This window comes from Streptopelia decaocto (assembly GCF_964273445.1).
Source record: "Streptopelia decaocto genome assembly, chromosome: 11".
Classification (NCBI taxonomy): Eukaryota; Metazoa; Chordata; class Aves; order Columbiformes; family Columbidae; genus Streptopelia; species Streptopelia decaocto.
In genome coordinates this window covers 11,618,280-11,645,459 of record NC_138666.1, presented here as the reverse complement: position 1 = coordinate 11,645,459, position 27,180 = coordinate 11,618,280, and the positions used below count along the sequence as shown (strand labels likewise).

The 27,180-nt window shown below is 46.3% G+C and overlaps 1 protein-coding gene across 1 annotated transcript in view; it reads left to right on the top strand.

Annotated features, from left to right (window-relative positions):
• The window catches only part of HYDIN (HYDIN axonemal central pair apparatus protein), a gene marked incomplete at both ends in the record, with an annotated part of 137,177 nt that overhangs the window by 49,687 nt on the left and 60,310 nt on the right, over positions 1 to 27,180 (top strand). The window contains 11 exon segments of the mRNA XM_082062599.1: positions 1,063 to 1,130; positions 3,091 to 3,326; positions 4,133 to 4,233; positions 5,480 to 5,615; positions 6,110 to 6,274; positions 9,598 to 9,750; positions 17,835 to 18,073; positions 20,353 to 20,608; positions 22,520 to 22,663; positions 24,397 to 24,540; positions 25,291 to 25,604. Of these exon segments, the coding sequence (XP_081918725.1) occupies positions 1,063 to 1,130; positions 3,091 to 3,326; positions 4,133 to 4,233; positions 5,480 to 5,615; positions 6,110 to 6,274; positions 9,598 to 9,750; positions 17,835 to 18,073; positions 20,353 to 20,608; positions 22,520 to 22,663; positions 24,397 to 24,540; positions 25,291 to 25,604 (1,956 nt within the window).

Here is a 27,180-nt window from a genome sequence, read left to right as displayed (position 1 = left end):
ACTATGCAATCAGAAGATGCCCAAACTGTAAGCGATTATTCTTTCCTCTGCTTGGAAACCAACTTTACAAGGTCTTGAATGTTTGTTTCTTTGGTGTTTAAAAGGTATACTGAATTAAATCAGGTCCCTCCTGTGGGATACTGGGGTCTGTTCATGTGCAGAACAGACCCAGTGGCAGTCCTGGGAAGAAAACTAGAAGGCACTATTCACTGTGGTCCTTGATTTTGAACTAAGAGGCAGAGCTGGCATTGACTGGCATCAACCATGAAGTAAATTAATTAATGTTGTGCAGCTCCAAGTGCTGATTTCAGTGGATGTTGGTGAGTTCAGGAGTTTTGAGCCTGGCTGCTGAATGTAAGGACAGGCAATGAGGTGTGGTGGGTTCAGGACAAGCATGTTTGGTAGTTTAAGATGTATTTCTCTTGGGTGTGTCAGCTGGTGCATTGGTGACTAGCTGGTACTTTCTTCCAAGATGCAACTGTCTGCGGTCTAGAGCTGTTACCGCTTTTCTCAATGGATGTTTGGGTCTCCCCTGCATTCATGTCTCAAAATCCTGCATACATAATGATTGTTTGGATCAAGATCTGAGGAACATGTTGATATACTCCATGCAAGCACTGGTTCCAGCTAAGAAATACCAGAGCAGGGGAACCTGCAGCAGGGAAAGTGAGTTACAGTGAGTTACAGTGAGTAACAGTGAGTACAGTGAGTTTGGTGTGGACACCTTTGTGTCCATCATGTTAGAGATGGGGAAACTGAGGCACAGAGCCATGACTTGTTCATGGTTCTTCACTGGGCCAGGAACAACTTGGGGACATACCCTTGTTCCCCTGCCTTGACATGGTGCCCTCAGCCATTTCAGCAGCTTTCAGCTGCTGACCACTTTGCTTTGGCTGCCTCCTGTCCATGTGGATGCTGTGCTGAGCACAAGAGTGACAGGTTTGATTTGATCCCCACCATGGTTCTGAGACCAGCTTGGATCCATCTGAGCAGTAAAAAAAGCTGAAAGATTTGCAGTTCTCTTTAACTAAGCCAGTGCCTCCTCTGCCTTTGTCTTCACAGGGGCTGTGTCATCGGACCGACTTTTCATTTCAATGTACCTTCCCTCGTCTTTGGTGACGTCTCATTTGGTGAGTGTGCTGTGAGTTTGGACACAAGTTGGGAGGTCTGTGCATTACCAAAATGGAGCACTTGAACATAAGAGCATCTGTCACTCATTTTCCTCCAAAACAGCCTTTGGGGTGTTCAAACCAGGGCTGCTGGTTGCTTAGGCAGTGTTTTTGCCATAATGAGATCAAATAGGACCAAAGGAATAGAAAGTTGGTATTTTGTGGTGTGTCATATTCTGTTCAGCCCCAACTTCCCAATATTTGGCAGCAGAATGGCTATGAAAGTCCTTGTCCTGGGAGGGCCCAAGGGATGGGACTGCAAGAGAAGGGGAGTTTAAACTGCGTACTGGTCTGTAGCTGCTCTTGGTAAATGTTCCTTTTGTAAGGCAAGGATGCTCTTTACCCACCTGACCTTTAATGTGAGATGTTAATTAGTGGTGTGAGGGTACCTCATCACATTTAAGGTAGTATGCCCAGGTAATAGCTCTGCATTGGGCACTGATGTCCCCAGTGTCCTGGACTCCTTCTCCTTCCCCACCAAAAGCGAAGCTCTGCTGACAGCCCTGGTGAGCATCCAGAGTGTCTCCATTGAAATGCAAATTTGGGTTCTCCATCTCAGTCTCACAAAAGGCTTTTTACTGAGATGATCTAAAGTTTAAATGTGAAATCAATTGTGGATTGATTGAAGGGCCATTATCATTCTGTGCCCAGGATGCCTCTGTGTTTTCATGCTGTTTGTGGACTTTTTAAGAAAACTCATTACCTTTCCTGAGCTGCTACCTCCCCTCCCTACATCACCACTCTGCCACTTCTTTGTTTCCTTTTGAATAAATAAAACAACAAGAAACATACCAGGCAAGAAATACGGTTATGCAATAGGAGATTCATCCTACTTAATCTGATTTTGTTAATAAGGTCTTTTCAGCTGAAGGCAGCTATTATATTTTGGCTTTTTAACTGTACTGCTGGCTGTCTGTGCCTGGCGACTTCAGTCTTGTTTGGGATTGTTAAGTCTGTTTGTCCTTTTTGTGCAGCTCCCACCTCCCTGCTGGAGTCTTTGCTGGAGGTGGGCAGTGGGCACTGGAGATGGGCCTGGAGAAACTCCCCGCTGTGTCTGCAGTTGGTTTTCCTCTGCATCTTTCCTTCCCATCTTGGGAAACAGCCATGGGAGATGTCTCATTCTTGCTGAGCTGGCCAGCCAAGCCAGGTGTCTGCTGCAGAACAGGTTATGGGCTGATGTCCTGTCTCAGATGTGGTTGTATCACTGGTTTTCCATTATGCAGAGCAAGCATGAAAGCTAAAGGGATGTAAACCTTTGCCGGCAGTAATAAAAGCCAGTGTGCAGTGTGGATGTGATGACCCCATTTGTTAAGTAAGGTGGGATGTGGTTCCTGCTAATTTCTAAGCATCAGGCTTGCCTCATGTGAAGTGGGCTGCAAATTGTCATGTGCTCAGTCTGGTTGCCCCAAAACTGGAGATTGCCTTAAGGATCCCGCCTAGAGAAACTGCATTAGAGTGCTTTGCATCGTGCTATAGCTCCTACTTTCATCCATCCTTTCTTCTGCTGTAGCTTATCCTTGATGACAATGTACTATTCTTATGTATTGAAAACTGGGAGCATTCACAGAGTTAACAGGGAATTTCATGGACTGAATTTTCAGAACAGATGGTCTGTCTGAATGCACACTTGTAAGTGAGGAAATAGTTGGTGCTGCTGTTGGTGCAGGTGATGGTGTTCCTCAGAGAGAGAAAAACTTCTGGTGTTCAGGCTCACTAAGAGTGGGCATTGCCAAGGAAGCAGTCTCTATGATCAGTGTAAAAAGGAACTTAAGTGTCAGTTAATTCCTTGCTTAGTTTCTCAATTAGCTGCAATTCAGATGGAAAAGAACTAAAGTCTGAGCGCAGTTTTACTGTAACAGGATATTCACACCAGGAATCGTGGGATAATAGGTGCATAAATTCGTTCGTGTTGTTTTCCTAGGCTTTCCTCGCACCTTGTCATGTTGCCTCACTAACACCTCCTTGGTGCCCATGACTTTCAACCTTCGTATTCCTGGGGATGGCTCAGGGGACGCCAGTGTCACCAGCTCTGCTCATATGTTGGACTCTGCTCCCCCACCCCGGAGAAGGGCAGCTCAGCGTCACTTCAAGCCAAATGAATTTATCATAAAGCCCCGCAGAGGGACCATCCGTTCCCAGGGAAACGTGAACATCCAGGTATGGGAAGATTCTGGCCATACGTGTTTCCACAGGTTGAGCTGAAGCTTCACTGATGTACAAGAGAGCTTTAGCACTGCTAGATTTAAGCATAATGTAAGATATATGCACTAGTGTTAGGCTTTTGTTAGCTGGTTTACTCTAGGACTTTTCTGAAAGAGCACCATTTTGTTTCCAAAATCATAACCTGAAGACCATGTACCATATGGTCAAGTGCAGAAAGTCATTCATGTGTTTTCAAGAACTGCTTAGAGTTATTTGATTTAAAGTGGGCAGAGGAAGGGTGAGGACAGAAGGTGGCTATTAAAAAGAGAGATGTCATCATATAAAGCAGTTTGCTTTTTTTTCTTGTCTTATTTCTCCTCTCCTGTGGAGCAGAAGGAGCTGTATTCACTGTGGTGATCTCCAGTGGGGACTGAAAAAGCTTTGGCAGCAGTGAACTGCCCTCAGCATCCCACTGTAAAGCTGAACTCATTTTGTTGAAGTCAACAGACTTTCTCTAGATTTGTTATTGTAGCTGAGATGAAAAACTGATCCCTTAATTTTAATACTGTGGTGAGTAGAGCACTAGCCTAATTGTGCTTTAATTTAGCTTACATATGCCCTGATAACTGCACAGTGTATTTAACAAAGATATTGTCAGAAGGCTTTTATTACTGTCGGAGACTGTGCTCTACACATGGGCCAGCAGAATTAGGGCGAAAACCTTCCCTTCCGTACTGTGGAACAAGAACCAGAGGACACCACACATGGACACAATGGCTTTTGGGAGTGATCAAGTATTTGATGCTCTTCTCTTCCACTAGGTCACCCTGTGTTCCAACACAGTGAAGAGTTACGAGCTGGCTCTGGTGGTGGATGTGGATGGTGTTGGCAAGGAGGTGTCGGCACTGCTCCTCACAGCCAGGTACCAGCACTTCCCTTCTGCTGCCTTGCACATGGTCTGCTGGCTCCAGCTCCAAATGAGAAGCGTTGCTTAATGAGCTATTTCTGCCCAGCTAGATATGAGAACAGCAGTGCTCTGAAAACAGCCCATGTTGAGAGGCACCTGTGCTCAATGGACAGGCACAGCCCTCAGCCTTTTTCTAATGGGAACAGTAATTATATTCATTATTGGCCTGTTTTTTGGTGCTTGAGGTGTAGCAAATTTCCAAAGGGCTCTCTTCTTTCCTGCAAGCGATGAACTTCTGCTGGGTTGTGACCAAAATGCAACATTTGTTAGGGATGCAGCAAGCAGCCTACTGAAAGCTGCTGTCTGGTTCAGTTAATGAAGGCGTGCAAATGGGGAAGGGCTTGTGGCAGGACTGGTGAGAGAAAAATGAGGGCAAGATCTTACAAAAGGGAAAATAGTTCTTTGTGTGGAAGTTGAGTTCAAATTTCTCTGCTTCCCTCTAGTTCTTTTGAGCATTTATGTTCTCAAACTTAAGCCAAAAGTTGTTCTTGCTGCAGCCGGATTCAGTCCTGTTGTGCTGCAGTTGGTGTCAGTTTAATTACAAGCGGGATGCAGCTCACTGATGCTGTTCTCTCTCCCAGGCCTGGGCTGCAATTCTGTAAAATAAGTAAAAATGGGAACAGAGTGTATGGACGTGTGGGGATAAAGGACCAAGGTAGCTGCAGGAACTGGGAGAGGGTGATCACCCACTGCGTAAGGCAGTTGGTGGCTCGTTCCCTCCATTGCTGAGGCAAATGGCTGAGTTTTCAGGCAGGGTAACAATGGTATGGGAGAGGAGGGAGTTGTTTTTGGTGAGACACTGGTAGTCTTGTGTTCCGTGAGCCCTGGTGAGCATTGGTCCTTGATGGGAAGGCTTCCCCAGAGCTCATGTCTTGCTGGGAGCATTGAGAGGGTCCTTGCAAACCACCTGGGGTGAAGGTGCCTGTCAGACATCTCTGGGACAGGACACTGCTCTGCCTGGACACTTGGCCACGCTGGCAAGCTGCTGCAATACCGAGACTCAATTTGTCCTTCCCTTACCAGAGATTGCAGAATAAAAATGAATATAAAGAAGTTAAAAGTGATTTATTGCTGTAGGGGTATTAAATGTCTATTTGACAGTGACAAATGTGTTATGCTCCATTTCATGCTATTTAGGGAGTAAACAAATTCTACATTCTCTCAGTATCTCTAATTCCCTTTTGATCATCTCTCTTTCTAGATGCATAGTTCCGCCACTGCAAGTGCTCAATCCCATCATGACATTTGGACGGTGCTTTCTAAAATTCCCTTATCAGCAGATGCTGACCCTTGTGAACGACAGCGATCTTCCAGGCTGCTACAAGGTTCTTCCTCAGGTTTGGCATTGCATTTGCCTTTTGCCTCAAATGTTACTGAGGTATTAATTAGGAACAAAAAGGGGGTTGGATAAGACCTTGCAGGTTTATATTCAGGTAGATGCCTGTTTTCAGCAAACAAAGGTTTGAGAACAGGAACCTACCTGAATATAAATTTTAGGAAGTGCTTAAATGGAAACCTACCTGACTATAAACTTTAGGAAGCATTTTAAACTCTTTAGGAAGTAGTTTCTATTGTAGTCTTTGGGTTGCTTTCAGGCAGGAGAACTTAGAGGACCGTGAAAAGCTGCTGCAAGGAGGCTGCCAGCAAAGGAGCTGATGTTTGCAGATGTGTCAGTTTTTGGACCCTTTCAGGATGCTAATCCCGTACTAGTTTCGGATCTGGTTCTGTGCCTTTTTGCCTTCTCCTAGGGTTTTTAAAAAATTTAATTGCCATTGTGGTAGATGTCAAGAAGTTTTTCTCAAAGGTCACTCTGATTCTTTCCCTTTTATAGAAACACAAGGAGGATGCTGCTGTGTGGTACTCCAGCCCTGCGCCCTGTGGGGTCATCCAGCCTCACAGCTCGGTGGAGGTCCCATTGATACTGGAAGCCCAGAGGATGGGAGAACAGGACACTGTTGTTCGTGTCGCGATATTTGGGAGCGAAGAATCCCCACTGGTGAGTCCTCGAATGTGAGTCTGTGTGACTCATCTTGATGGGGTGTAAAGTGTACAGGCAGGGTTGCTAATTGCAAGGATCCTTGCTGGGAAACAACAGCTTGTAATGTATAACTGCATGTGGACAAGGAAAGAAGAGATTCATGGCATGAGCAACAGTTACTGTCTGAAGAAGAGGAAGGATGGTATCTTAGGCAGGCGATAATCTAAGAGTCTGACATGGTGCTTAATTTACGGATATGTGAGACAGGATAACAAGCTCAGTCTGAAACCCAGCACAATCCCTGGGTCTCATAGGCTGCTCTGTTATTAGATGAACAGCAGCTGATGCTTCATTAGGGCTTTTGTTCAGGAGCACACAGGGGCATCTCTGAATCCTGCTAAAGTGAGCTCTGTGTAAGAAACCATGTTGAAAGTCAGGTTTGTTACATCTGAGAAATATCCATTGTATCTCTTTACCAAAAGCCCCAGCTGAAGACACATGAGTCTCCAAAATGCTTACAGCTGGAGCACAGAGACTTTTGTTTTTTGCCAAGCTTGGAAATGGATGAGGCAAAGCATTCCTTGGCTAGGGCCTCCTGAAATATGTTGTTTGCATTCAGGCATACGCATCAGCAGCAATGACAACAAAATGTAGGCAGGAGAAAGTTGTATGTAGTGTCCTGGCTTTGCGTAGCTGAAATCTAGAATAAATTTAGTTAATTAAATTTTCATTTAAAATGATATTAACTTTTGAAGCAGCTGTTTTAAAATGTCTTGTCATCTCCCTGAGCACGGAAGAGGATGTCAGAGGATTGCTGGGAATGTTAAGCTTTCTGTAACAGAAAGGAAGACTGACATTTTGAAAGTAGTCGCAGGGATTTAAACTTTTATTAAAACGAATGGAGATGATGCTGCTGAAGCCCCTGGACACCACTGAACAACTCAACCCAGGCCTTTGTGGATGTGCATGGAAACCAGTCAACAGGAATGCCAGGCAATGTGGGCTTTGCAGGGAAGACTGAAGTTAGACAAAACAGTTGCTCATAAATATAAGGCACATTTCCCTTGAAAAGGACAATTTCTCCCTGCTAGAATAACCTAGCTCTTTAACTGTTTGCTTAACTACAGTGTTTTTGCAAAGCTTTTACACTTGAACTGACAATTTATAGTTTCAAACTTTACCTTAATAATTTTTATCTGGAGATGAATATGTCAGTTTTTTGCCCAAAGGACAAGCATTTCAGCTGGAGAATCCTAACTGTCCCCAAATAAATGACTAGCATGAGATAGAGCCAGTGTTTTTGCCCATTAAGTCAATTTTAACGTGCAGTGTTAATGCTGAGTTGCTGCTAGGACCCAGCGAGTGCTGGTAGAAACCTCACTGGGTGGATTGACAGTACGGGCCTGAGTTTAAGGCTGTCAGGTGAGATTCTGTGTGTTTTCTATAGGTCTGTCCTATAGATTGTGTGTGGTTTCAGTAGTTGCCTTCTCCAGAGATTTCTGGGCTAGCGGAACAGCTAACCATCCTGTTATACATCCTGGACTGGTGGCTAATCCTGCCCCTGTGGATCATTTGGAGCAAATCTGAACTCAGGAGAATTGCTGCAATGTATTCCAATAAAGCAAAATATAAACTTGGTCTTAAGTTATGCCATCTGGTATTGAGACCAAGTCTTTACACTGTTTTAGGTGAAGTGTGGTGCAGATCTTTCATCCAGGTTGTGTAGGGTCCCTCCATGGGTCTTTTGCCTGGTATTTTGTTTGCCGGTGACTGTGTGCCAGCTTCAGTTTGTGTGTGTAATCTCCTGCATTAAGGAGCTGCTAAAACCCAACACTGGGATTACTGGAAGGGAAGCTTCATGTGCCACAGGCAGGAGATTGGGCAGCTGGCTGCTATCAGAATTAAGTGGTCACTCAAACCACATCTGTCTGCCAGGGACAGATGCTCTTCATTCCTAAATGATAAAATGTGACATGACATTACCCATTGACAAGCCAGCAGTGCTGCTGGGGGCAGGACAGGGGCTGTATGTGTGGCAATATTACTGATGGCAAAGTTGTCAATTCTTGTTACTGCCTTTCCACGTGTGTTAACATTGCCTTAACACTGTTGAATGGGGTTTTTCTTGTCTCTTTAAGACTGGAGAGATTTTTTTTTTAATAAGGCCTTTCCTTGGTGAGGATATATCTACCATGTTAGTACACACTTACTGAAGCCAGCTAGCCTGGGCATCCTTCAGAAGTTATTCTGCCCGTCTCCAGAGGGTTCTGTCCTGCTTTTGCTGCTCTTGTACCACTGTCACCTGGAGGCAAAGCCAGCAGAGCTCTTTCCCCCCGCTCTCTCTTCCTGGGAGCTTTGAGCAGCATCACCCCAACTGCAGCTCTCTGTGCCTCCCTTCACCCAGAGGGTTAAAAGGTCCATCACGCATGGCTTCAGCTCCTTATTTCTGAGGTACCAGCCTTAGTGCATGATTTTTGGCTCACTCTTGCACAGTGTCCTGTCAAGGGATGAACATTTCTTGATGCTGCTCCTTCTGGCTAGTGATTCTGACAGCTGTCAATGGCATTTCCTTGAGTCAGACATCATTAAAGGTTTTGCATCAGGGAGGCTGGTTTCTTTTGTGGTTAAATCATACCCTGTGCCCTCCAGTGAATCGCGCATCAGCTTGTCAGTCTTGGGAGTTTTATGCATTCAGATCCTGTTTAAGAGTTGGGGTGTGTGGAACTGATGAAATCCAGCCAGAGTGGATAAATTCTCATTGTTTTTAATGGTTGAGAAGGTAGTTTATCAAAGGGATCCCATGTTCCTTCTCCAATAGTCTGCGCAGTTCTGCAAGAATAAAATTTGGCATCTCAGACTATCAAAATAAAAAAAACCCTGCAAATAATACCAGTAATACACAAAGACACAAATCAGAGGCAACTAACTTGCATGATCTCTGCTCAGAAGAGCCTGCTTTGCTTTGGACTTGTGCTGGTTTCCACAGGTGTAGTTGTGGGAATGTTAAAGAAGTTGCTTTCCAAGTGTGACTGTGCAGCAGCAGGAGTCAGAGGGTGGTTTGGGGCAAGACCAACATGTAAAAGGGATGGGAGCAGGCACAGGGTAGAGGAATGAGAGCAAATATGTGAAAAAAGCAAACATGGGCAACTGGGAGCTTGTGGCTTCTAGACAGGATTGCTGGAGACCCCACACTTGCTCCAGGCTTTCTGTTTCAGTCTTACAACAGTGAAAACTTCAAACAGCTGTAATTAGCCCTTGGTCTAGGAGTACACTTAAAGCTGTCTAATCTTTTTAAACTTTCCCTGTTCTTTTTGATCTTTCCTACCTGCTTCCTGGAGCAGAAAATCCACTTAGTGAGCATTGGAGAAGGACCAGTTGTCTACGTGCAGCCGAGTAAGATAAATTTTGGCAATATCCAAGTTCTACAGGATGCTTCCCGAATTCTCCACCTCTCCAATCAGACTGTCATCCCTGCATCCTTCTCGACAGCGATGGTAAGTATCTGTGGGGCTATTTTCTAACAAAAATGACTGGTCCATAGCAGTCAGTGACTTTGTTTTTATATACAATTCCATATTGCTATCTGAGAAAGGAAGTTATTCCATCACAATGTAGCAAGAACAACATGGTTCTGAGTGCAGTTTTAGCTGGGGCACTCCCCAGTAAAAGAGAGAGTTTGCATAGATGTTTGAGCAGAAATTAGTCTGGATCATTTTTACAAGTTTTCCTTTTATTTTGTGAAAGGTATTTGGCTCTGAGAGTCATGCTCTAGGAGATGAAGAGAACCCTATGGCCCCTTTGCTCCTGAAAGGGCATGAGTTTCCCTATGGTCTCCCTGTTATATCTGCATTTGCTTTGTGTCATACTCCTGTTGATGAATGAGACAAAGGTGTGATGTCTGTCCTCAAACTGCTGTGATGAGGTGAGGTTCACACCTACTGGGAGTCAAACCAGCTGGGTTGTTGCCCAAAGTATACTTGTAAGGGTCATGTCCCTGTGGAGTCTGTGGACCCTGTAGTGTTGCAGAGCATCTCTGGAGATCAGCTATACAAACACATTATTTAATTCATGGAGGCTGGGTAGTGTGACAAGCTCTGCAGCAGCAGGAGAGCTTGGCTGTGTCCCTGGTGGGGAGAGCAGGAAGGATGCAGCTGGGAAGGGCTCGTGTGCTGAGGCTGGGTGGGATGTGCTTCTCACAAAAAACAGGGTTTGGAGGCGATTTGTCTTCCTCTGTGCTGGGTGGGTTGAACTTCTGGGGCTGGTCAACCCAGGCTGAATTTCAATCTTGCTGCTTTTCCAGCTGTTTCGCTCCAGTTTCTGTACCCAGGAGAATAAATGTAACCTCAAAGTGGGGGATTGCCAGGGCAGCTTGCTTTGATTCCCCAGTGGAAGTCTGTTTTCCATCTCTGCAGAGAGCAAGCCACCTCTGATGGGTCGTACTGGTTTTTGCATGCTTGTACCCAAGGCTGTCCTGCAGAGCTTTGTTAAGGTACCACCATGCTGGTGTTGTGCCTGCCCTCCCCAGGCGGTTTGCAGGGGTAGATCTGCCTCTCCCTTGCCTCAGTGCCCTCATTTATGGGATTGGGCAATAAAACCTATCCTGCTTCCCTGTAATCTCTGCAAATATTGTGGCTAGTCAGAACAATAATATGAGGTGGTTCAGGGATAGTTTCTTTTCCTGCAGTGAAGATGAATTCTGCTGCTCCATAGTCCCCCACTGCTGACTCCACAGGGTTGAATTACCCCGTGGTGAGCATCTCGGCTTCTCAAAGTAGCTGCTGAGATCATGGAGATGTTCAAGGAGGCAGGTCCTGGGAACTTGCTCTATCAGCCCTTTCAACAAGGGCTTTTCAGACAGGGATGCACAGGGATGCTGAGCCTGCCTGATGGGAGCAGCTCTGCAGCAGGTGAGATGTGCTCCAGCTGCTCCCTCACCCTCAGCAGCCACCTCCTTTGGTGCTGTTTTGCTGCTTCTGTTGAAGTTTTGCCCTTTGCTGCTGCCTTAGGCTGCCTGGTGGTTTATTGTTGGGGAGAAGAGAGGACTGAATAATTTTTGAACTAAAATTTGAGATGCAGTTGAGTGTCAGGGTGAACTGCACATGTACATCTGAGAGCAGAACTGGCTCCAGCTGGTGAGTGACTTGGGCATCCTTCATTTCCTTGTGCCCCTGAACCCCAGACTTGTGTTCTCTAAGATGACGAAGCTGCTGCTTTGATTTTCTGCTTGGAGATGGCTGCAGGACAGTGAGCTGTGATTTCCCTGTCTCCCGTTTGATAGCTAATCTCAAAACCGTGGCTGTTTGCAGTTAGGCTTATAGATCATGGTCCCCACTCAAAAGAAAAAGCTATTGATTGAAATTTTCACGGCAGCGTTGGATCAGCAATGTTACAGTACACTGACTGGCAGCTCAACAAACTGAATGAGATTAAATTAAGGGGCAGCAACAGAGTAAGTAAAAGGCTGGTGTCTTGTTTGAAACAGAAAAGGAAAATGCTATAACACAGATGGCCGTGCTGCCACCTTGGTGGTGGTCTCAACCATCACATGCAAATGGCTGTTCCTGTCAAGTCAAGCTTTTCTCCTAGATTTGTGGAAGAAAAGAGCTTTATCGGAGCAAGCCGAGATGCTTTTTTGTAGATGATTTCACTTTGGGAGAGTGACTTAAGGAATTACCTGGAGTGCCCCTTGTGCACAGGCCTCCCTGTATCCATCTTCTCTTTTCTCTGTTGGTGAGTTGTGAGGGAGCAGCACTGAGCATCTCTGCTGCCAGAAGGAAAGAAATAAAATACCTCCAAATCTGTGCACTGAGTTTCCTTTTTGGGATTGCAAGGGAGTGTAGGGATTTCATACTCTGGTCCTCTGTTGGCTCGTCCCTGCTTGCTGGGGTATCAGCAGGTCTGTGACCCTTTGGACCAGTGTGTCATCCCCTGCTCATCCACTGAATCCTGGCTGTCTGATGTACTTCTCTTTGTCAGGTTGCTTTCCCAGCTGCCAGGCAGCCCTGTTAGAGCATCCTCTGGATCCAGCACGGGGAGGGTTTGCTTTTTTTGTGGGTAGAAGAGACTGGAGAAGTTCAGTATGAAGGAGCTGCTGCAGGTTAGCTGGGGGCTGATGTGACCCACTGGAAGAAGTGGCTGTTTCCCCTCCTTGCTGCTGCTGTCTTCTTTTCCTTTTTTTACCATATTGACAAGTGCAAGAGTTGTATTGATTAATGGAAGTATTTGTTCTCCCTGCAGAAAGGCAGAGAGGAAAAAGTGTCTTTCTTTGATAATTTCATACTTGTTTTGTCTCTCTGTCTTCTCAAGGATCTTATATTTGGCTACCAAGAACGACATCTCTCGGCATCACAGAAGGCCTGTCATGCCTGTGTGATCAGGAAAGAAAAGGCTTAGGGTGTAATTTTTGTTGTGGCAGTTTTCTTCTGCCTGCATAACCACCGTGCTGGGTCTGTTATGTGCTACTGCAGAGAGGCAAACGGTGGTTTCCTGGTGCCTTATGATGAGGGAAGAGAGATAAAACCTTACTTGGGACTTTCTCTCCTGGTGATGGTGCTCTGTTTCCTAGTTTGAGATCGTCTCCTTTGACCTGATCCCTGATCTCCCTAACCTGGAGCCCTGTGCTCCTGATGGAGCTGGTTGCTGCCTGCTTTCCAGCAGCGGTCATACAGCCGGATGTGGTCATGCAGCCAGCTGTGGTGTATTCAGGAGAGTGCCTGGGGAGCAAGTCCCCTTCCATGTTCCCAGGGATGAGCTGCCATCAGGTTTAACTGGAGCTTGCATTGCAGAAGAGTCCACGTTTTGTTTAAGGAAAAAAAAAGCTGTAACTGTTTATCTTCTCACTGGACTTCACTAGAGAAAATCAAATCATTTCCAGGCAGCATATAAAGGCTCCTGGTCAAACTCAGCAAAAGGAAAGAGAGAAGGCGCAGTTCCTATTCCCCCACTTGCTTCTCTCCTCATTAGCACAGGATTTGTTTCATTTACTAATTTTATTGCTTATTATCTCAAGCTTTTGACGACATTCCCTTTATTGAAGAAACAGCCATATGGAGAGACAGCAAAACATGGAGATAAACTTAAAAACAGTGCTGATAAAGGGATGCTGCTTTAGTGATTCTGTTTCTTGTTCTGGCTGGTAGGTGATTTTGTTGTTATCTGGTTGAATTGTGCTGGCTGTGGGGAGGGAAGACTTTGAAGAGTATGTCAGCATTGTTTGTAGCGCTTTGCAACTGCTCTCACTGAAGTCAGAGCAGACTGGAATTGGAAAGAGGGTGGTTTTTACATCTACTGTAAATTACTTTTTTTTTTCCTCCTGAGCATCTGAATAATTAGCCAGCCTGTCAGTGTTTGCTTGTAGCAAGACACAGGCAAACTGTGCTGTGCCCTTCAAATGTATCTGCAATGCTATTTAGAAGTGAGTGTTAAATCAGCTTTCCAGGGTATGGACAGCATTGGACCTAAATATGTGCTATCTTCCAAGATGAGCAGAAGTTTTGAAGATACATAGCTCTGGAAAGAGTTAGGCTTGTCCTACCAGAGCCTCATGGTGCTCTGGAAGATCACCTTTAGACTGAAACCATTGATTTGTTTTTTAAAGGCTATGTTTTGCTAACACAGCAGTATCAATTTGCTGATTTGAACCCAGTTTGGTTTTGCCAGAGCTGGTTCATGCTGGAAAACTCACAGGTGTTGCTCATGAACAAGTCTCAGGGCCAAGAGTGAGCAGTCTTGTGCTGGTGGCTGGTTGTTTGAAAACCTGAGGAAGGTGGAAGGTTGTGTTCCTCCCAGTGTCTGGGGCGTCTGGCTCTCAAAATGGGAGCAGAGGTTTGGAGAAGACATTAGGAATGGTGCCTGAAACCTGGCCACGGGAAAGAGGATTTTCTATCATGTCAGGTATAGAACCATAAATAGTTTGTGTTGGAAGGGACCTTCAAAGCTCATCCAGTGCCACCCCTGCCATGAGCAGGGACATCTTCACCAGATCAGGTTGCTCAGAGCCCCGTCCAGCCTGGCCTGGGATGTCTCCAGGGATGGGGCATCTTATATGAGTTCATGCCCTTTCAAAACTGCTGTATTTCCATAATTGAAGAAATTATTATTCTGCTCGTCTGGGAAAACTAAGCTTGTCGCATTGTGCTGCACCTGTTGCCCAACTAAATTAAAGAAGGGTAGAAGTCTTCAAGGCAATTATGTTCCTACAAGCAAGAGTGACTCAGCGGAATGCTTTTCCCAAAGGAAAATCCAGAGAAATTTGGTTATTGAATGTCGTGCTGGCAGCATGTGGCCAAGCTGTACCCATGTCCTGTGTGGAGCGGTGGCTCTGGTCTCCCCAGCCCAGTGGGGAGGGGGCGTGAGCTGTGGACTGGGACACGGATGGAGACAAGCTTTGTCAGCTCAGTCAGCAGTCTGCTATTAGCTGAACTAAGAGTTACAAATTAGGCTCCATTGTCAGTGGCAGTGAGTGCCACACTTTGAGGTTGTTTTTTATTTTTTTATTTTTTTATTTTTTTTTACTGGCTTTAGATGCTTTGCGTCTTGATTTCTTGACGCATGCCCTTGCTGGTGCTCTGGGGCGGAGGCGGAACCAAAGTGGTCCCCATGATTTTGCTGAGAAGATGCTGCTGCTGAGGTGCCAGGAGGAGGCTGGTTGTTGGTGGGAGCATCTCCCAGCCTCGTGCTCTGGTCCCCACCTCCTGCTGAGGCTCATGGTGCTTTGGGGCTGTTTTCTGCCACTGAGAGATAAAGAGAGAGCTTTGCAATGAGGATTGTAGTGTCCCCCGCCTTTTGGGAATGCTGAAACACCTGGGACAAATCTCTGTGCACCACTGACGTAGGATGGGGTTTTATTTCTCCTTCATGTGCAGCCTCCACAAGGAGCGATGGGTCAGCCTGACAAGGCGCAAATCCTCTCTCGCTAGAGCTATGGCTTGGTAAAGTACAGCTGCATTTTTAACATTGAGTTCTGCTTCCTTTTTCACTTGTGCAAGGCCAGAACAACCAGGTCACTTTTAATTAACTGGCTTTAAGTAGCTTCAAAAGAACTGAGTGTGGTGGCTCCTCAGTCATCCCTTAGGGCAGTCAGCTGTCTGTCTCAGGCACGTGCTGGTGTCCATTATCGCCAAATTTTGGCAGCTCTTATTCACAATGGAGATCTGTCCTGGGAGAAGCTAAAGATTTTGGTGTTGAACTTCAAGTGATTAATCCCTACCCTTGCCTAGCACTCAGGGACTGTGATGTTTGATAGTGCAAGCTTCTACTGGGACAGAAATAGGCACTGTCTTTGTCTATCCAGTGCAAACAGCTATTGCATCATTTTTCAGAGCATTTGGGGATAAGCAAGTAGCAGGGATGTTATTGCAAGTTAGATCTTGGTCTCTGAAGTGATGGAGTTTTTAGCCTGGCTCCAAGAGATTTCTTGTCTCTGGGGTGCAGCTTGGATGGGTGCAGGCAGAAGCTGACCCAGAAACCTGAGTGCATCTGGCCTGGCAGAGCCTTCTGGTCCTGGCAGGTCTCCTGTGCAGTGATGCACTGTGCTGCCCCTTGGACCCACACCAAATCTAACTGAAGGAATGAGAACATGATGCAAATCACGCTGCTCTGGAGTGGGCTGGTGGCCTGGCAGCACATGAAGGGTCTGCACTGGGTCACTCTGGGAAATTCGAACTCTGGCTGCGTTGAGACAACCTATCATTGTTCCTCAGTAATAGTTTCTTGGGTACAATTTACTGCCCGGCTTGTTGCCAAGCTTTGATAAATGAGCTTTGTCAGATAGCAGACTTGCAGATTCACCTCTGGAGCAGAGCTATCGGGTCTCCTTTTCAAGCGAGCTACCCTGTGTCAGCATGAATCAGAGGAGAAGCTGTACGTTAATGTCAATGAGAACCCAACACCCACCAGCTCAGTGTGAACGTGTTGAGCAGGTAGCCCTGGGCTGGTGGCAGCGGAGTGGATGCCTCTGAGACTATGCAAGGGATGCAGGGACAACAGAAGAGGTTGGTGGGATCCGATGTGGTCAGCAAGGTCAGGCTTCTCCTGTTTGCTTGCCTGGGGTTGTGTGCATCACTGGCCTTCGAGACAAAAATTAGTTTGGTGCTGATTTTTGAATGGTTTCAGGAGGCTCAGTGATTGTAGTCTCTCTGGGTAAGCAGGCAGAACTCTGCTGACAGGTTTTGCTTTGTTTGCTGTGTTCCTGTCTAGCTAAACACTCTGAGTTCAGCCTAATTTTTGAGCACCGCTGCTCCGCTACAACCAAGGAGTGTCAGGAGTGCAGGAAACAAAATGATAATTAGCCAGACCTCAAAGGGAATATAAGAATATTCCCTAACAGAGTATGAGGTCCCAAACCAGAAGAATGGAGAATAGATTGTGGATAATAATGAATGTGGGAGATGTAGGAGTGAAAAAAGCCTCACTGGTCCTCATGGAGAAGCAGAGCCTCAGTGTTCACCCCGTGCCAGCTAACTTCCTCCAGTCCATTCTCATCTTGCTTTTTTTTTTTTCTTTCCAAGACTTTCTCTTACAGCTCTAGAGGACAAATTAAATGGAGCTGGGTTTATTAATTTTGCCAGTGCCTGGAATAATTTTGATGCCTTTGGAGTGCTCCAACCTGGGAAGCAGGCACACAGACCTGACCTGTTCCCCATGTGAGGCAGTCAGCCCAAGGAGTTACTGTAGCTGGGGCACACATGCTACTGGGACCCCCAATGCTCAGCAAGTTATTGCTTCCCTGGCCTCCAGCTACTCTCACCCTCATTAGCAGAGGTCATTTTGGGTTGTTAAAATGCTTGCCATGACTTTGAAGTGCTGCTTTTGGTTTTCCGATGTTCTTCTCCCTTGGGCTGGCTGTTAGAGCTCAGTCCTGCCAGCCTGATGGATGGAAACCTGAGCTAAGTGTGCCTGGATCAAGCAGTACTTGGATCCTGTCAGGCCTCCAAGCACATCATTGCTTTATATTTTAAAAAAAAAACAAACCACTCTGCCCTGCTATAGTAATGTATAGCTGAATATTCCTAAGGTGAGGGCATTGCTGCAGCTGATGATTGGTAAGACCCAAGTGCTTCAGTCCTTCAGGGGCTATTGAGAAGCACTGTCTAACTCTTGGGGAAAAAAGTCTTTGGGGTTTTGATCAACCTGTTTGTCAGAGTTATTCTGCCAGCTCTCAGCCGTGTCCCCCAGCCATGTGGCTGCTGCGCTGGGATTTGAGCAAGTCCTGGTTTCCTCTGGCCTTGAGCCTTTCTGCAAACCTGGCTACTGTTGTTGGGTAGTCAGGAGAGATCAAGTAACTTCCCTTGGTGCACACTCCAAAGGCGATACTGGAGGGGGAATAGCCTTCTCCTGAGGATGAGCATCCCTTGGGCTGAGCAAAACTGGGTTAATGAAGTAAGTCTGAAGGAGGGTAAAATAGAAGTTGTACAAGCTCCTGCATAGTTGCTGTTTCCAGACACCGTAGTTTAGATTGACGTAGATTAAGCCTTTCTCTTTTTTACCCTCATATCTTTAGTCCTTTGTTTTCCTGCATCCTACAAGAGACCAGGCTCCGTGGTTTCCAACCTAAGTTAGTGTTTGGCTTGTCTTACAGACTGGCAAATGCTCACGCTGGAGGATTGAACCTAGTAAAGGAGTGATTCCCCCCGAGACCGAGGTGTCTGTGACTGTCATAGCCAACTTGGACGACACTGAGAAGTTCAAGGACGAGGTGAACCTATTCATAGAGAACAGCCACACGTATGTCATCCCCGTCCGTGCTGTTGGCATCGGCACCACGATTGTCACAGATAAGCCCTTTGCTCCAGCGCTCAACTTGGGACCCCACTTCAGGTAAGGAATCTTTCAGATCCCACTTCTCCTGTGGGCTCAGCAAGGAGGAGTTTTGCTGTAGGCCTACAGTGCTCCAGGTCCTGGGAATGCAGTGAAGCCTCAGGAAACATTTTATGGCCATTTGAAAGTCATTAGGTATCTTCAAAAGCCACCAAAATGGAAACCAGTTGCTAAATTGTCACTGAATTGCCCTTAGTTATAATACATTTATTTCCTCATTTTATCTAATAAAGATTTGGAGGAAAACAGCAGGTCCCAGAAGCCTCCAGCTGAAAGATGCTCCATTACAAGTATAAACATATTTCCCTCTGCAATAATGTTGCTTGCTTTTCCACTCACTGTGAAGCATCATCTCGCAACAGCAGAAAACCGTGGTGGTAGCTTGTTAGCAACTCCTTGACTAAATTAATGGTGCTGTTTTATTTCCCCTCTGCCTGAGAGTCCTGGAGGAGCAGCAGAATTTGTCTTAGCCCTGTATCATTCCGCAGTTCACTTGTTTTTCCCAGCTCCCCTGCTGGGCTGCTCTTCACTAGATGTACTCACTCTTTCCTCATTTCTCCCACCTGCTTTCCTCACTCTTTCTTGTGTCAATGCCACAGCAGCAGCCCAGGATGTGGCTGAGAGAGGGCGGCTGCAGCATCAGCTCTAAGTGAGAGGAGAGAAAGTCTGCTGATGTCAGGCAGGAGAAATTGGGAGTGTTAATTGAAAGAGCTTAGCTTGAGGTGGGGGATTCACTGATTCTTATGCATGTGTCTGAAACCAGGTATATTATGCAGATAGCAGAAAAATACGGATTTTCAAGTGTTGCTTGCTTTGAGCGTGAGGCCTCTTGGGATGAGAAGAGTCTTCTTGAGGTGCCTATCCCTTTCCCTGGGTGCAAAGAAGACCCACAGTGCTCCGATACATAAATTTTGGGGTAGAAAGGGCAGATAAATGATACCTTAATCTTTAGGGTAGATTTGAGGGATTTAAATATGCACCCACAAGCCATCTACCTAAGCAAGGATGTTGCAGGGAGATTGGTGCTTCTCCAGCGTTTCCTGTGCTCTGCAGCTGCAAACGGGCTATACAATGGAGGGGACACTGTCATGTTACCATACGCTGCCCCCCAGCTCTGCAGGCTGTTTGGAGTTGTTGTCATTGCTGTGGGCTGCAGAGCGGCCACTGAGGGAGCTGAGATGGGACCCGGGTAACGTCTCAGTTGAGTTGGACTTTCCCAGAGCCACAAATTCTGCATCTACCCAGAGCTGTTCCAAGCTTTCATCTGTTGCTGTCAACAACATAAACCATTTCATACTGAACTTGTATACATCACTTTGTAACAGTCTGTTTCAAACACTAGTTTGTCCTATCCTGTCACTTCTGTGTTTGTATTCAGCTGTTTATGGCACCCGTGCATTTTGTAAGCCACATATTCTGTACCTTTCAAAAAGACAATAACTGTTCCAGGAACAATTCGTTTTCTGGTCATGCTCAGATTTATAGAGGGTAAAATAATTACTCCAGACTAGCCTGCAGTTAGTATTTCTTTAGATGGAGGAATCAATTTCCATTGAATTTGTTTTATGTCTCGCTGTAGTTATTCAGCTCTTGCTGTTGCTTCATTCCCTCCTCAGTGGGACCTGGTCTTGCTGCTGTGTTTGTATTAGGGAAGCTTTTGTTGATCTTACATTCTCACAGTGCATCTATCTTCCTGAATTACAAACCATCTGCACCGTTCAGGCAAAGGGTGATATGTTGGGGCGATGAGGGTTGGCTGGTCCCTAAGGGATGAGGGAGATAACGTGTGCCAGGGCTGTGGCCTCGCCAGATGGGTCTCTGTACCCTGCAGCTCCCAAATAGCATCTTCAGAGGAAACCAGCTGAGGCAGCAACTCCCAAGGGGAAGGTGAAATGGTGAGGAATCTATTCCTCCATCCCCTTCCAGCCAGGGCAGGCCAGCTTAGTGTCTGATGGAGCGAAACCTGCAGGAAACACCTCAGGAAAAGCACTCTGAGTATTAAGCACCCAAGGCTGGTGATGCTCTGTCCACAGCAACCAAGATGATGTTCTTCGTGAAGCTTTTCCTTGCTGTATGCAAACAGACCAGCTGCTGGATGGTGATAAACTTAGTGGCAACCAAGGTCTGGCTCTTGCTGAAGCTTCGAGCTAGGTCAGCCTTTTCAGAGGGGGCTTTACTGCTGAGTGTGCAGTCAGGTAACGCCATCAGGGTGCTGAAGCTCGGTGACCGCTGGGGAATAGCAGTTCCTGTGACACTTTCCATGTCTGCTTCTCTTCTAGCCTGGATCCCTGCTGTTACCACTTCAAGATAACGAACAAAGGACGGCGCACCCATCAGCTCTATTGGACAACAGAAGGTTTTGCCCCATTTCGTCAGCGTGACAGTCTCCCTGCGATCAGTAACACCAAGGGCAAAGATTCCTTCCAGAGCTCCAAACCTGCCTGCCCTGTGTTTAAGCTTCGACCACTGAGAATGGAGCTGATGCCGGGCAAGACAATGGAGATGATGCTGGAAGGCTCCTCCAGCATTCCACAGGTGAGGTCCCCACAAAGCCTGAGCCTTCCCCACCGGATCCCTTCCACTGGGGCTTCTGCAGCCCCTTGACATTTGCCTGAAAAAATGAGCAAATGCTTTCAAGAAACTCTTTTAAAATGCAAGAAGTTACCATGGCAGCACCAGGTGCTTTTCTTGCTGGCCACCATCAGTTGCTAAGGCTTTTTCGTGTTTCTATAGCTACCGTAAACCCAAGTTTGCTGATGCCAAAACACGGGCTGAAGGAAGTATTGCCGCTTCAGGGGCAAATGGCAGGTTCTGAGGTGTCACGTGCTGAGAAAGAGAGGGCAGAGAACATAAGTTACGCTTAAACTAGGAGTACAGGCAGAAAGTAAATAAATGCAAAGTAATATATCTGAGGGAAGTGGAAAGTAAAACAAAACACTTGTGAAGGGAGGGAGTGTCTGGGAGCAGCATCATTTTTCCTCTGTAGACAAACATGGGCAGCAGGCTTGTCTAGCACTGAGTCCTGGAGGAGAAAAACAAGCACAGTGTGCCAGCTCTAATAATCAGAGTGACGTTCTCCACGTGAAAAACTGTTCCCAGGAATCATTATAATTGACAGCTTGACTTTTGTCAATATTTCCATAACAGCTTGCCCTAGTATCTCAGCCAGCCCTGGTGACCTAAGGGCAGGCAGGTCTTGCAGCACCCTTGGATGGCAGCTCAGAGAGGGGGATTTCAGCAGGATTACTGGGTGTTCTCCTCCCTGGCCCCTTCATTCTGGGAGAAATCCAACTCTGCAGAGAAGCTGCCAGCTATCCCTGGTATTCATTCCCTGGCTCTGGGACTGCTGGGCAAAGATGCTTAAGTGAATATAAAAAAAAGCAAATTAAGCTCCTGCTGATATAGGAGTTTTGAAAGGTGTTTTAAAAGACTGCCTCAGTGGTAGCTTGAAGAAGACTTGATTACTCATCTTTGGACTGTCCATGTGCAGCAAAACCTTTGGGCTTAGAACTGAAGAGGAGGAAGAAGGTACCAGAAAGGGAACAAAATGTTTAGGGTGCTTGTGGGGGTGTCTTGCCTGGAAAGCTGAAAGGGCATCCAGGGGCAGAGCTGTGGCTACTTGGCTCCTGGAGTTAAAGCCAAGACCCAGGGAGTGAGCTTTTCACCTTCCTTGGATCTTGAGAACTTAATATGCTTCAGGTTGGTCAGAAGCTGAACTCCCTGCATTGCACATGTAACACAGATGATGTTGAAGGCTGCTGGCTCTGAGGAGGAGTTGGGTTGTGCTGTTGTACCAGCAGGAGGAATTGATAAATGAGGGGAGGATTTTGGGGAGGTGATACAGTTAGAAATCAGGAACAAGTCTTGAATGTAAGAGCATCCAGCTTAATGAGAGGCTTTTCATGTTAAATGCAAGACATCTCTTCCATGTGAATGTTTCTTAAAACCAGCTCTAGAAGAGCAGTGCCTCCTAGGAAGGAATGATCCCCTCTTTACCCAAAGGCAGGCTGGCTGTTTGGATTTTTGCCGTGTATCCTTTTCACCAAGCTTCCAAGTGAGGGTTTGCTGGTATTGGCCCTTTTATTACCTGTTTACCTTAATATAGTTATATATCTTTTTAATCAGTTCCTACAGCTTTCTGTTAGCATTATGCTTAGCAGTGGGGTACTTAAAAAAGATGATCATTTGTGGCAGGGATTATTACAACACAGACAGCACGTGACTTACAAGTGCATTTTGTGGATGTTGGGGTGTAGCATTGCAGACATTTAAGTGCAGAATAAATAAGCATCACCTTAAAAAAATAAGGGGGGGGGGAGCTATTGAGAAAACTGACTGTAACTTTATGGCAGTAATATGGTCCATGGTTAGGTGGCTAACAAATGCAGTGTGTTTTCTGGGTCCCCTGCCAGCAGCTGTCAGGTAACAAGTGACTCGTGCCCACAGGTAGTGAAGGAGCGGCTGCTGTGTCACGCCATTGTGGGAAACAAGGCGGGGAAGGTACAGATCATGCATGTAGATGTCACCTGCGAGTTTGTTGCTCCTGTTCTGCAAATGTCCTCCAGAGAAATCACTTTCCGGGTGGAGAAGGTAAGTCTCTGGATTGTATCTTGGCATTGAATAGCATGGCTGGTGACTAGAAGCCCATGGGTGGTGTGTGTGCTTGTGTTCAAAGGAGGAAGATAAATGCCTTCTTCAAGTTCATGGGGCTTTGGCTATTGATTTGAGCAGGACCAAGCATTTGCTATTAACACTGAGATCATTATTTTGTTCCTCTGGAGCTGGGACCATTTTCTTCAGCTATATTCTGCCCTTCTTGATGTGGAGACAGAGCTGAGCTGCTGAGCCAAGGGCACAGAGTGAGATGTGTGGGACCACCAGAACAGGGTGGCTTCGTGCAGCCACCTCGGGTGCTGGGGCTGCAGGTGGGAAGGTGGATGGCTGCAGCTGAGCGATGCTAAAACCTGTCCTCACCTTTCCTGACACCCTTTGTAAAATAAGTGAGAATTTTTTTAGAGATGGGACTGTTTAACTTCATCAGAAAATGAGCTGTTCCACTGAGGAGGATCACGACCACTTTTAGAGAAACACCAGTTTCTGTACTCAGTGTAAAGGGAGATTTCTGAGGATCCTCCAAGGCACAGTGAAGTCTGAACACTGATCCTGTAGGAAAGATGAGAAAAACGGAGATGGCTGTCAAATCCTCAGGCTGATGAGGAAAAACAGTCACCTCTTGTCTCTCTGGGCTGTCTCTGAAGCTGGTATGGCTGCTAGCTCTTTGCATTTCCCCAAGCCTCGCCTCCTTCGAACGACTCGCAAAGGTCCTTCAGCAGCAGTGATGGGAACACCAGGGCAAAGCAGGTGCCCTTTAGTCTTTGAGTCCTGACTCTTGCATCATCTTTCCCTCTCCCACGAGGTGTCTGAAAATGAGAAGATATTTCATTATTTAGTTTCTGTGCCCTCGAGTCTCTCCTCCAGTTCCCAGGCATCCAGAGAAGCACAAAATCCTGTGAACAGGCAGTTCAGATTTAATTAGAAGCTTTTCAGCTATCCCTGATGTCTGCCTGTGGTCTGCTTGATGCCATGCGCTCTGATTTATTGAGTGCTATGACATTGCAGCTGTTTGATATCCAATACATCCAGAACTAGTTTCCCAAACACTGTTTAGTTTATATAAACCATACAGGAAGCCTAGAGCAATGTATAAACAGGAAGAAATAGCTTAGGCTGAGCTTAGCGTTGAGGCTACAGGTGCCTTGTCACTGTAGTAGGGGCAGCAGGAGACACATTGTGACCAGACTGCTGAGGTTTCTAGCTGGCTTTGTGTGTGTGAATGTTCAAAGTGAACCTTAGCCTGCTGCAGGCTCTCGACTATGAGCTAAATCCTACTCGCTTTTTTCCTCTGACTAGAGTCACTGCTTTTATGAGGCTACTGGAGCCAATTTGGTTATAAGAAATTACTGTAGGTAAGAGAAAAATGTCGTCTGCCCAAGGATAGGTACAAAACCAGAGACAAATGGTCTGGGTTCACTTTCTGGTTTGACCTTGTTCAAGCAGCTGCCTCCTCTCAGGGTCCTATTCCTTCATCTGTACATGAGACTACTGTTTCCCTGTCCCCTGAGGATGCTGTGATGTCTAAACATGAATAACATCTGATATGTTTTGAGAAAAGCCTTCTAGAATGGTGGAAACTAATAAAAATAGTAAATAGAGATGTATGCACTTCCAGCATTGCAAAACTTGAAAAGCATCAAAAAGGGAAAGGAGGTCCATGGCTGCTTCAGGTTGCTGTTTTTTTTTCCCCTTGTCTCCTGTTTCTGCAGCAACCCTGTGATGTCCTGACTCTTCAGTACAAGCCTCTTTCTTTAAAAAACATCTCCTCCCTGCCACTCAGCCTTGTCCTGGCCTTAGAGCAACCCTTCTTAATCTGTGATGTGGACCAGCAACCCCTCCCTGCAGATGTTCAGGTGAGCAATCACAGACCTTCCTGCTGGTGGGGTTTGGAGTGGGAGGAGTGTGGTGCTATGTTTCTGTTGGGGGAACCTCTAATAGAGAAGTTTATTCTTTAGAGTCAGTAGTAGACTGGCCTGAACTAAATCAGATCTGGAACAAGCAGCTGAAGGGAACAAAGTATCATCTGAATTGCGGAGATCCATCCTGGCTCTAAGACATAAGGAGAGGGGAGCAGACAACTAGGTCTGGGCAAGCTGTGTAGTGAAGGTCTCTTGGAAGCTATCCCAGCTCCCCAGCAGGCACTCTCAGATAACCTCAAGAGCAAGTTGCTCTCTTCAAGGGCAGCCCTGCTTATAGAAAGGATGAGGATGCTCCTCCAGCCTCTGCCTGGCACCTGCCCTGTTGTCAGTGGAAGGTGTTGGACATGGTCACAGACTCTACGCAACTTCTGTGTTATGCTAGCGACTGACCTGTGCAAGAGGAAGGCTGCAATGCTGTGTCACTTGTGCTGTGAGGATAAAGGAGTTATCCAGAATTCAGTAGAACAATATTTATGTCCCTCTTGTATCGATGCTAAGAGATCTGAGCCTGAGATGGTCTCAGACAAGCGTGTTGTGCTTTCAGTCAGGTGCACACTGTGAAGGAAATGAAGGATGAGCTGAGCAGCCTATGCGGGTGTCACTCTTTGAACATTTACACGTTTCATGCTGTCAGACGTTGGGACTTCATCACACTGGTGATTAATGCTTTTCATCTCCTTGCAGCCTGTGAAGCTGGAGGTAGGGGAGGAACTTCATCTCTCCATCAGATTTAACCCTGCTCATGAAGAGGATTTGAATATCAGGGTGGTGGAGAAGGCTCTGACAATACAGTTTCTTGAGCATCCTCATGAGGAGCAGGTTACCATTCGGGGAGAAGTCTACTTTCCGAATCTTCATATCGAGACCATGGCCCTGGATTTTGGCTGCATCTTGAATGACACTGAAGATGTGCGTTACGTTGAGATGACCAACTGCAGCCCGCTTCTTGTCCAGTACTGCTGGTCGTTCCTGACAGAGAGCCACATGAGCCAGATGAGGTACGTGCACCTTTGCCCTCTCCTTGAAGCTCTTTTCCTTTTGGTGTCCTGTTTGTACTTCGTGAAGATCAAGGTGGCGGTTTGCCTGGGATCTGCCAAGTTACTTTCAACTTTCCTATGTGGAAATAACACCTGCTAGAAGCTCAGGGAGTAGGTGACTTCCACAGTTTTGATGCTGGGAAGGAGGACCCAAGCTGGAGCTGTGACATACTACTAACACTTTTTGCATAGCCCATAACCTAGAGTCACTCTTTATTTCTGGAGCTACAAACCCATTCTTGGTCACGTGATATACCTACTTGTCCCAGTGCCTTCTTTTCCTTCCCTGCCAACTGTGTTTGTTGTGATTTCATGCTAAGAATCTACACAGGCACTGTCACCTGAACAGTGTGCTGATGTCCCAGTCTCTTGCTGCTACTTTGCTGTAGCCCATATTGCTTCTCCTGGGAAGGAAAGCTGGTGTGGAAAGCTGCTTTCTCAGACCTTTGTGGCCTGAGGCAAACACCACCTTAGTGAAGTGAGTTTCCATCTACATGGCACATTCACAAAACAGCCATGTAGTGTTTTACAGCAAAATGGCAGGTTCTGCTGTGGCTTCGCATGCAGCTGTAGATGTTGGTGTCAGCACTGTCTGAGCATCCCTGGGGAGCCAGGGCCATCCAGTGTTGGCCTGTAGCTTCCAAGCCCAGGAGTAACCTTGCAGTCATGCTGCAGCACATCTATAAACACATTTCTAGCCAGTCTTCTGTCTGTGGCCTCTGCAAATATTACAAAAGTCTAGTCAGGGCAGTTTTAATTGCAGTAGCAAATGGTTTTTCCATAATGCCCCAGGAAACCAAGCAAAGTTAACCATTGTGCATTGAAGTGCTATTACAAATAATAGAGATCATCAATAAACAGTTTTGTTTGGGGAACTGGGATCTGCTTCAGAGGACATGACCTATTGGGAACTGGAAATTAGCTATTGCTATGAGGAGGGGTGAGAAGACTTGGGCACTGGGGAAGCCCATTCACAGCTGGGTCTTACCAAGTAAGAGCAAGTCTTTAGTGTGGCCATTCTTGATGCACAGCACCTTCAAGATTAGACCCTAAAATGCTGAGGAAAGTCTGCAAAAGCAGGTGGAGGGAGGTGGGCAAGGAAATAGGAGCAGAGCTGTAAGCTCTGCCTGGAGGCCCATGACATCTCCTGGTAAATTAGATTAAGGTTTAATTACAAGGTAAAGGGAAAATCTAATTTTGATGATAGAACAATGCATATATTTTATAATAACAGAGAAACAAGCACATTATAGCAAAACCTGTGTGGAATTAATTTCCTCTGGGGCCGCTTGTTGGCTGGTTGCCTGTTTATCTTTACTCTTATTTATTTTTAGAACCAATTTAGGGTTTTGGAAATGTGAATGCTTGAATCAGTTTTTAGCTTTTAATTATCCGATCTCCACCTAAATTGGCTTTGCTGGACCCCAGCCTGCAGGTGCTTGTTCTTCCAGTGGATGCTGAGTCACCCAGCTCTTGAGCTGGTGACAGTTGAGGGTCCTGAGCATCTGGCAGGGGACAGCAGCCTCTGCTCCAAAGG